The sequence below is a fragment of the Triticum aestivum genome, chromosome 7B (genome assembly GCF_018294505.1).
Source record: "Triticum aestivum cultivar Chinese Spring chromosome 7B, IWGSC CS RefSeq v2.1, whole genome shotgun sequence".
Lineage (NCBI taxonomy): Eukaryota > Viridiplantae > Streptophyta > Magnoliopsida > Poales > Poaceae > Triticum > Triticum aestivum.
In genome coordinates, this window is record NC_057813.1 from 612,332,112 (window position 1) to 612,343,389 (window position 11,278).

The 11,278-nt window shown below is 51.4% G+C and overlaps 1 protein-coding gene across 1 annotated transcript; it reads right to left on the reverse strand.

Annotated features, from left to right (window-relative positions):
• Positions 1-9,663: 9,663 nt before the first annotated feature.
• LOC542847 (calcium-binding protein PBP1) lies at positions 9,664-10,332 on the reverse strand. The gene has a single exon (XM_044579347.1). It carries the CDS (start codon positions 10,246-10,248, stop codon positions 9,859-9,861), a length of 390 nt encoding a protein of 129 aa, XP_044435282.1. The 5' UTR covers positions 10,249-10,332; the 3' UTR covers positions 9,664-9,858.
• Between the last annotated feature and the right edge of the window lie 946 nt (positions 10,333-11,278).

Consider the following 11,278-nt stretch of genomic DNA (forward strand, 5'->3'; position numbering starts at 1 on the left):
GATTTTACACGTGGAAAATCCCCATTGGTCGGGGCTGTTAACGGGTTATCGGATCCAAAACTGGACCCGATAGCTTAACGGCGTTCCATTATGGTGGATGCCACGTGTTGGTCACCCTTGATGAAAGCACTTCTATGACGCGCGAATTAATGTCATGGAAGTGGCCACTTCCGTGATGATAATTTTGGTAATGTCATGGAACACTTCTACGACAGCACAGGTATGACTATCTTGATTCTGTCATAAAATCTTCATGGATGTACATGCATGACAGAAAACGTGACCTACTGTGACAAACACGTATCATCACGGAAGTGTATTTTTTTGTAGTGTATGTGGTGAGCTTGATGCTCAGAAAATAATAGCAATAAGCTTCTGTACACGAAAATAATAGCAACCGCCAGGTATAGTTGACATACATATTAAGAATTGTATGTGTTATAGGTGTACGGTTTAACCGTACAAGCGCTTTACAGCGTAAGAAATAAAAGTGAAAAGAGAGGAAAAATAAATAAAGGGAGGAAATAGGGGAAAAGGAGACGAACGAAGAGACCGGCGCTAGGCGTAGAATCTTCGGTATCTGGCCACGTTCCATGGGTTTGGCTCCAGGCGGTTGTCTAATGCATCACACAGGCGGTACGTTCCTCCGGTGAGAACTTCTTAAATGATGAAGGGACCCTCCCACTTGGGCTTGAGTTTGTCCTTTTTCTTCTCCGGCAAGCGTAGAACGAGTTTGCCAATGTTGTAAGTCTTGGCCCGTACTTCTCTGCTTTGATATCTGTGAGCCTGTTGTTGATAGAATGCGGAATGGGCCTTAGCGACGTCGTGCTCCTCCTCCAGGGCATCTAAGCTGTCCTGCCGATCCAGCTCGGCCTCTCTCTCTTCATACATGTGCACTCGAGGTGAGTCATGAATAATGTCACAGGGTAACACATCCTCTATGTCGTACACCATGAAAAAGGTGTATATCTGGTAGAGCGATTAGGCGTGGTCCACAACCCCCAGAGTATGGAGTCGAGCTCCTCCACCCAGTGCTTGTCTGATTCTTTCAAAGACCGCACTAATCTGGGTTTGATGCCGCTCATAATAAGACCATTAGCTCGTTCGACTTGACCGTTGGTTTGTGGGTGGTATACGGAGGCGTAATCGAGCTTGATGCCCATATTAGCACACCAGGCTTTCACCTCATCGGCTGTGAAATTGGAGCTGTTGTCAGTGATAATGCTGTGTGGAACACCATAACAGTGCACAACGACAGATATAAAATCTATCACTGGCCCGGCTTCGGCCGTTTTGACTGGTTTGGCCTCTATCCACTTAGTGAATTTATCTACCATGACCAATAGGTATTTTTTCTTGTGGCTTCCTCCTTTAAGGGGTCCGACCATATCAAGCCCCCAGACCGTAAAAGGCCGTGTTATGGGGATTGTTTGTAGAGCGGTGGGTGGCATATGGCTTTGGTTGGCGAAAAGCTGGCATCCGACGCAATGTTGGACGAGGTCTTGCGCGTCTGCTCGGGCTGTTGGCCAATAGAAACCTATACAGAAGGCCTTGCTTACGAGGGCCCGAGCCGCGGCATGGTGACCACCGAGACCGGCATGGATTTCAGCCAAGAGCTGCCGCCCTTCCTCCTCGGAGATACATCTTTGCAGTACTTCGGTACCGCTTTTCTTATAGAGTTCTCCCTCGTGAACCTTGTAGGCTTTAGATTGCCGCACAATGCAACGTGCCTCATTCTGATCCTCAGGGAGTTCTTGCCTATTGAGGTAGGCTAAGAAGGGTTCGGTCCATGGGGCGATGACCGCCATGATGAGATGGGCTGATGGTGTAATTTCGGTGGTTGAGCCCCCGACTATGTCGGTGCGTTCGGAATATGGGGTTATCTTCGGATCCGGATTGGTATTGCCGCTTTCCCCCTGCCACACCACGGATGGCTTGAAGAGCCGTTCCAGAAATATGTTAGGTGGGACGGGGTCGCGCTTAGCGCCAATGCGAGCAAGTATATCCGCCGCTTGGTTGCTCTCTCGAGACACATGGTGGAACTCGAGCCCCTCGAATCGAGCCGACATTTTAAGGACAGCGTTACGGTAAGCCTCCATTTATTTGAGATATTGTGAGGTTTGAATCCCCACGCACTTCCAGGCGTTGTATGCCCATAGAGACGGCCATCCGAAGACCATGCAATAAGGCTTCGTATTCGGCTGCATTGTTAGAGTCCGTAAATAATATTTGTAGGATGTACTGAACAGTATCTCCAGTAGGGGATGTTAGGACCACGCTTGCCCCTAGGACTACCAGCATTTTGGAGCCGTTGAAGTGCATGATCCAGTTGGAGTATGTGCCGTATTCTTTAGGGGGTTCGGCTTCTGTCCATCCGGCGATGAAGTCAGCCAATACTTGAGATTTAATGGCCCATCATGGTTTGTATGATATGTCGAATGGAAGGAGCTCAATGGCCCACTTGGCAATCCGACCCGTAGCGTCGCGGTTGTTTATTATGTCATTGAGAGGTACTTCGGAGGCCACCGTAATTGAACATTCTTGAAAGTAGTGCCGTAGCTTCCGGGATGCCATGAAAACCGTGTATGCTATTTTTTGGTAATGAGGGTGCCGGGATTTGCATGATGTGAGGACGGTGGATACGATGTCGGTGTCAAAATCAATTTAGATGGCATTGCTACCATCATCTTTCAACTTAGCTTTCTCTAGGAACGCATTAAAATTCAAGGGAACGTAGCACGGGCCATTGATCTACAACATAGATATGCAAAGACTATCAGGATCAAGTTCATGATAAATTAAGTTCAATTAATCATATTACTTAAGAACTCCCACTTATATAGACATCCTCAATTCATCTAAATGATACATGAACCAAATCAACTAAATCATGTTCGATCATCACGTGAGATGGAGTAGTCATCAAAGGTGAACATCTCTATGTTGATCATATCTACTATATGATTCACGTTCGACCTTTCGGTCTCCAGTATTCTGAGGCCATGTCTGTACATGCTAGGCTCGTCAAGTTTAACCCGAGTATTCTGCATGTGCAAAACTAGCTTGCACCCATTGTATGTGAACGTAGAGCCTATCACACCTGATCATCACGTGGTGTCTCAGCATGAAGAACTTTCGCAATGGTGCATACTCGGGGAGAACACTTATACCTTGAAATTTAGTTAAGGGATCATCTTATAATGTTACCGCCATTCTAAGCAAAATAAGATGCATAAAGATGAATATCACATGAAATCAAAATATGTGACATGATATGGCCATCATCATCTTGTGCTTTTGATCTCCATCTCCAAAGCAATGTCATGATCTCCATTATCACCGGCTTGACACCTTGATCTCCATCGTAGCGTCGTGGTCATATCTCCAACTATTGCTTCTACAACTATCTCTACCGCTTAGTGATAAAGTAAAGCAATTACATGGCGTTTGCATTTCATACAAAAAAGTGACAACCATAAGGCTCCTGCCAGTTACCAATAACTTCTACAAAACATGATCATCTCATACAACAACGTATATCACATCATGTCTTGACCATATCACATCACAACATGCCCTGCAAAAACAAGTTAAACGTCCTCTACTTTGTTGTTGCAAGTCTTACGTGGCTGCTACGTCCTCTACTTTGTTGTTGCAAGTCTTACTGTGGAGGGGACGTCCTCTACTTTCCCGAGATTCGATCGTCGGTATCTTCACACCTAGTTCAATCTCGTTACCGGCAAGTCTCTTTACTTGTTTCTTGATGAATCATCCTGCAACTAACTCATCAGTCACTTTGCTTGCAAGGCTTCTTATGATGTGCATTACCGAGAGGGCCCAGAGATACCTCTCCGATACTCGGAGTGACAAATCCTAATCTCGATCTATGCGAACCCAACAAACACCTTCGGAGATACCTGTAGAGCATCTTTATAATCACCCAGTTACGTTGTGACGTTTGATAGCACATAAGGCATTCCTCCGGTATCCAGGAGTTGCATAATCTCATAGTCGGAGTAATATGTATTTCACATGAAGAAAGTCGTAGCAATAAAACTGAACGATCATAATGATAAGCTAACAAATGGGTCTTGTCCATCACATCATTCTCCTAATGATGTGATCCCGTTCATCAAATGACAACACATGTCTATGGCTAGGAAACTTAACCATCTTTGATTAACAAGCTAGTCAACTAGAGGCATACTAGGGACATAGTGTGTTGTCTATGTATCCATGCATGTATCAAGTTTCCGGTTAATACAATTCTAGCATGAATAAAAACATTTATCATGAATAAGAAAATATAAAATAACAACCTTATTATTCCCTTTAGGGCATATTTCCTTCACTGGGAAGCAGTGCCGACAGTTAATGTGTGTCACACTCCATGCGGGAATGCCTTGGGGGGCTGGAAGCTCATCTCAAGAGAGCACCCCTCACCTCCCGCTGCTTGGCGTGAACCCAGTCAATGTGTTGTATCCCCCTCTGGCGTGGCCGAGAGTCAGGTGTTTTCGATGCCTCTGTTGAGGTCACGCGCACACTCCTGCAGGGATCCAATCTGATGCATGGACTGCCTTCGATCCGACCACATCACTCGCTGCTTTTGTGCGAAGAAGCCCGTTCACCAAACTTCACCGCTCCAATGTCCGGCTCCATTGCCTGCACCCACCAGTGAAGTCACCATGACAGATGTGCGGTTCCAGTTCGTCTTGGCTGAGAAAGTCGGGTTGGCGTAGGAGACCGAGCTTCTTTGTACTGAGCTTCGTGACTGCCTTGCGCGAGTTGGGAGTGTTTTGGGGAGAGCGGAGGCTACTCTCGCCAAACTAAAGGTTGTGCTGGTTGTGTCTTCGTTGTCTAAACTTCAAGTTGGATCTTCTGTCGGGGAGGAAGCGAGTCTCTATGACCATTTCTCCCCTCGTGCTACATCGTGTCCGTCGTTGATGTCTATGTTTTTGTCTCTCTGGGTGTGTAGCTATCGACGAGGTAGTGGGTCCAGTGTTGCAGATTATGACTGAGCTGCAGGCACATTGTGGGGAGCCCACTTCACCTTTTTCATTGGTGCTTCCAGAGGAGACGGGACGTGTACTTGTCTATGGGGACGAGGTAGGTGTGTTGGCACCTAATTCTGAGGCACAACAGTAGGTTTCAGCTTTGCCATGTGAGCACCTGGAGGTGGTTGAGTCCATCATGTCGGTGGTACGCATGGTCGAGGACGTTGACGTGGTGGTGTCAAGGTTAATGAGATTCTCTTTGAGATAGAGCTTTACAGCTTGCTCGCACGTTTGGAACCGGTGAACCTTGGATCTGGCAAGGCGATTGAGGAGAAGGCTCTTAGGAGCAAATCCAAAAAGAGTGGTGCTACAGAAAAGGTTCACAACTGCTTGATGCATGGACATTCGTCTTTTGGGCGGTCCTTATGGCCTGGCTTGTCTTTGTGGATTTGCGGTGTTCGTGGACTTCGGCTGAGGTGCTCCCATTAGGAGTTTCTTTGCCATGTAGTAGCGTGAGGGTTGGTGATAGTTCTGTGTTGAGTACGGTTGTAGTCTTGTAGAGCTGGTCGTGCGCTTCTGAAGTATTAGACAGTGTAAGTAGTCCACGTGTTATTAATTTGCATCGGTTTTCGTTAAGTAAATGAGCAATTCTCTTATACTTAATTAATCGATGAGGCATTTATTTTGCCTTCGTTTCAGGGGAAAAAAGTTTGGTCGGTCGATCGACCACAGCTCACGACGACGCATAACATGAAATCAACGGAATGAACCTGAACAAGTCTCACCTTTCGTCGAAGTACAGTTCATTCATCGGCTGAGTTTCCCGACCTTTTCCACCATAGCCAGCCGGGTCAAGCAAGCAGCCCAGCACAGTCAGTCAGTCGATGTTGGAGAAAGAAATGCTAATAGCACCAGTGGATGTAGGGCTACATACATGTTTTGATGTTTATATATGAACAAGTGTGCGAGTGACGCCTGATCGATCCATCGAGCATCAGATGTCGACGATTCTTGTCCGTTGAGGATAAGAGCAGGCAGGCACGCACAAGCTGGCATTAATGCTGTCAGTCACCCAGCTTAAACTAAACAGCCCCGCCAGGAATAGGAATCAGATCCGCTCTCCGCTCACACGAACCTTGCTAGTTTCGAAGCGATCAGGGCGCATCGCTGCCAGCATCTTGTGCACCCACCACCCGGACACGACACGACACGCGCACAAGAATAGCAAGTCGTGGAACGATCCAGCGCAAGCTGCTGCCGGCGCAGCTTCTACCCAACAAAAAAGGTTGCGTGCGTGTGCCATGCAGGAACAGGCCAGATCGATGAAAGTCGTACTACTATCTGATTGCCACCGGTTCGATCGATCTGTTATTTCGTGAAGGTGCATGTGCCACGCGCGCGTGCAATATGCCGTTGTTGCCCAACTTGTTTATTATACACACGCTATTGTTAATCTGCAGCTTGGAGAAGCTACCTTACTGGCATGCATATGCATATGCATCGTGTCGTAGAGATGGATCGGTCGGGCGGGCTCGTGATCCGGTGCTGCCCTGCATAGTCAAATGCAGTGATCCAGTGGGCAGTAGCGCGCCAGGGAGAAGACAGAAGAATCCGAGAAGCGATGGCCATCTCCACCGCTAGACCCCATCCGGACGTCCGCCCGCGTCCGTTTGAGGTGCGATTCGGCGGATGTCCGGAGGGCGGACAGGCGTATGGGGCAATCGCACCCACCGCGCACAAAGCCGTCCCGACCCAAAAACGAACGCGTTCCCCGACCAACTCTGCCTCGCCACCGTCCCGAGCACCGCCGCGCGCACCCCGGAGCCCCGCCGCCGCCCTCCTGTGCGTGCTCCGAGCCCGCGCCTTGCCGGGCTGGCCCCGCGCCCGCGCCGCCCCGCGCTCGCGCAGCTTGCCGGCCAGGCTGGCCTGCGCCGCGCCCCGCCGCAGCCCCGACACGCCCGCGCCACCCCGCCCCGTCCTTGCTGCTCGCCGGAGCGCGCCGGAGCGTGCAGTCACTGATTTGTGGGCCACAGAGCGGACAAGAGCGGACGAAGCGGACAAGAGCAACCAACGAAAGTGTCCATTTCGTGTCCGTCCAACCCCAGTTGTAGCGCAAGTTTGGTCCAGATTTAAGGTCAGGAGGACAAAAAATGAACACCAGCGGACAACTTTATCCGTTTGGATACACCTGTTGGGTCGTATTTTACCTCAAACGGACAAAAACGAATAATTTGGGGTCGCGCGGTGGGGATGGCCTTAGCCAGCCAGCCCCCACATCATTCGTGAGAATAAAAATGCCAGTGTCAAGTAGTAGTGTCAGCGTGTCGTGTATACATCAGCCTGCGCCCGCCTGTGCCCCCGGTCAGTGGACAGCTCACCTCAACCTGCCGAACACTCATCTGACTTACTGACCAACTTACAGCAGCATCTGTTTCTTGCAGTTCGTAACTGGGAGGGAGGGAGCAAGCCTCACGTGTGCAACCAAAGATCGTACAGGTCAATCAAAGCCAAGAGATCGGCAGAGTGATCTGGGTCACTCCCGGGCTGGCCAGTTGAGGTTTGATTATTTGGGCCGTGACCCCTCGTCCGCCTACACGGAACCGCCCGAGCCGGCGGGCGCAGATCGCGTGCCCGTGCCACGGGGGCTCCGACCTGCCGCTGCCGTCGCCACGGCCGGCACGGGGACAGCATGTTGCGAGAAGGATCATGCTTACGCGCAGGAAGGATCGGGTCGATGCTGACTGTTGGTGTTGGATGGTCCAACAGCTCCGTTCGTGTACAGCTCAATGCCGATCAGGCGATCACCCGGCTTAATATTCTACTACTGCCAGTACTAGTGCTGATCATTTGAATTTGAAGGCGTGGCAGAGATCAATGTGCGTGCAAGGATGCAAATGGCTAGGCATAAAGAAGTGCGCGTAGGGGGGAGGAAGGCACGGAGCACCTAGCAAGCATAGCCACAGCTGGGCACAGTTCAGAGTTCACTCACGCGCCAGCTGCACCTCACCTACAGGCTACGGCATCATGCGGTACTACGCACACACAGCACCGATGATCTTAGTGTCGACCGAACAGACCGAACTTCACCAGCAAGATCACATAGAACGAACGATCATTATTGACACGCATACATACACTGCTTGATCCCCGATTTATTCGAGCAATGAATCGATGAGTGAACGAGCGGGTCTCCTAGTGCCCGAGGCAAAGGAGACACCGAATCACGTGTTTGTACTACAAGAGTTGGCCGATTATAGTTCGTTACGTAGGACAGACAGAGGCCCGATTGATGAGCCGCGGGGGCGATGCACGCTAAATAATGCCCGACCCCCCCGCCGGTTCATCGAACCAGGCGCAGGTAGTGGTACGAGAAATGAATTTCCCGGCTGCTGCAGCTGCACTGCACGGGGCCTCTCCGATTCGATCTCCCGATCGAGCCCCCGTCGGCGCCGGCCGGGCCACATCTGCCGCGCCGACGTGGTACCGAATCAACCAACACCGCCTGCCGCCGTGGCAGCGGAAGTCGACGGGGAAATTGGGCGCGAAGCTCACACGCCAGAGGACCGGGGCAAAGCCGGACAGTACACGGACGTGCGTACGCCGACGGCACGACGTGGACGGGGTTCTTTCTCCGGGCGGCGGCACCGTCGCTTTCGCCGCGGCTGCTTGCAATTGCTTTCCCACGCGCCCCCTCGCTCGCTCGCTTTTGAAGCTTCCGGCCACCTTTCCGGAAGCTCCCCGGGCCGACATACTTTTTTTCACGCATCGCTCGGCTCGCTTTACCTATCGCATCCTTCAGTTTCGTCAGGAACGCACGCACAGTTGCTTGCCAGTTGGTCAGCGTCCGGGCAAAAGCAGAGGCCGATCGACGCCGAGGCTCGTACCGCCGGTAACGAGAGGCGACAACGACGTACGCACATCGGCGCCTCTCCTTTTCCTCGGCTTTCGGATATTTCTCACGGCGCGGACCGAGTAAACACAGCTGAACGGAGCACTAGTAGAAATTGACATGTACGCCGTGTTGAATTGAATTTGGGCGTGCGTTGTGCTTCACGAGTTTCGTTTCGCCGGGCGGTTGCTTCGTTCGTTGACCTCGGCGCCACCGGACCGGAGGCTGCTCCTCCATCAGCCTGCGGCTTCCTGGTGTCCTGCCACAGAATTCTATGCGATCTTCTTCAGCCATCATGACGTATGTACGAGACGAACGCGTCTCAGCAGTGCCCAGCCTCGTGGATAATCGATCGGCCGAGCAATTGGTTTCTTGCACAGCTGACCCATGGGGCTTTTCTCCTAGTAGTGTGGCACAATGCATCATCTTGCTGATCGATTGATTTTGCCGAGTGATTGATGGCTGCATTGCATATTATTGTCGTCAGGCACTCCATAATTAATTCTACAAGAGAGGATGAAGGAATTTCGATTTTGCTCGCGCTTGCGCTTGTGATGTGCGTGGCAGAGAAAGGACGGGCAATTTCTTCTGGCACGACGCACTGGGTGTGATCTTACTGACCGACCCGTGGCGGCTATTGATCGTACGGTTGCAATATAGAGCGTTTTGTCAATGCTGCCGTACACTGTTCAATGTTCATAACGGTTTCGCATAAAGAGAAGGACGGATTTTGAATTTGTTCGCGAGTACTAGCAGATAACAGAGCAATGTCGCATGGGCTGAAACGGTAGAAGCTTATGTCGATTATAATTCAGAGAGATTCCCGTGCGGGAACGGCAGTACACATGGAGATCATTCAACCAATCGACAGTGCCTTTTCTTTTCTTGAATCCTGACTCTATGAACAGCGGAGAGAAGAAGAAACGACAAGGAAGAAGAAGATTAATTTTCCTATCGGATCGATGCAGCAGCAGCCTAGCTGGTGAAGAGGAAGTGGGATGCCTGCGCGACGGCGTCGTCGAGCCACCTGCGGGGCTCGTCCATGAGGTCGGGGCTGAGCCTGACCATGAGGACGCAGAACTCCATCTGGGAGAGCGCGCCGTCGCCGTCGAAGTCGCCCTCGGCGAGCATCCCGCGGAGGTCGTCGTCGGACATGCCCCCAAGGCCCAGCAGCGGCGCGTTGCGGCGGAGGCTGTCGAAGGTGATGAGCCCCGACGCCGGGTCCATGAGCAGCCGGAACCCCGCCGCCAGCTCCTCCATCAGCCCCTCCTCCCCCAGCCGCTCCGCCATCACCGGCAGGTAGTCCTCGAACCCCACCGCCTGCTGCTGCGACTGCGACTGCGGTTGCTGCTGGTGCGCCGCCATGGATGATGATCACTGTCTGCTGCTTGCTTGGATGCTGTGAAGGTTTCTTGCTTGCTTGCTCTGCTTGTTGGGTTGTGGTTGTGGAGTGGGGGAGACGAGGGAATAAATAGGGGGGACGAGGAGGAAGGTGGGTTTCAGGGAAGGTGCCGGGGTCACGCGGGACGCGCGGGAGGGAGGGAGGGAGAGGGACGGTGGACGGATGGGATGGGCGTCACGTGTGCGCGGGCGCGATGTGTGTGGCTGTGGTGACGATGCTTCCGCTCCGCGGCTACGGGTGGGAGACGGGGAAGGAAGGACACTAGGACAGGCTGGGCGTAGGGGTGGGCTGGGCGGGCAGCTTCCTGGGTGCTCGCTCGCTCGCTCGCGTCGGCTGGGTCGACGTCGTGTGCGTCGCGTTGGCTTCTCTCCTGGGTTCGCCTGCCTGCCTGGCTGCCTCGTCTTCGCGGGTAATTGTTGTGTTCCGTATCGGGCGATGCTGAAAGAAAATGAGGGAAGCGTTTGTTTGTTTGCACGTAAGCCTATGGGTGTCTTGATGTGTGCCGTGCCGAATGGGGATGACGGGGTTGAGAAAGAGCATTGACATCCCGCAGCAACAGTGCTAGCCAATTTCACTCAGTTCCGGGGTTTTCTTAGCCCCTAAGTATATGTGCAGTTGTTGATGAGACAGTCTTCTTCTGTCGTAACTTGGCTTCTAAGTATATGTGCGCTTCTAGCCAAAGCGCCGGTGTGTGCAAGCCAACTTCACTAATTCCTAGGGTTTTCTTAGCCTCGAAGAATATGTGCGGTGGTAGATAAGACAATCTTCTCCTTATGTAACTTGGCTTCTAAGTATTAAGTATATGTGAGCGCAAGCCAATTTCACTCATTTCTAAGGTTTTATTTGCCTCCAAGTATATGTTTGTGTGACCTTATTTAGGTCTAATCTGCACGACGGTACTAGATTCGTATGATTTTGGTAGCATTTATTTTTTTATGAAAAATACATAGTGGTATCATCTAAACCTACCCATGATCTATCTCAAACTTCAAT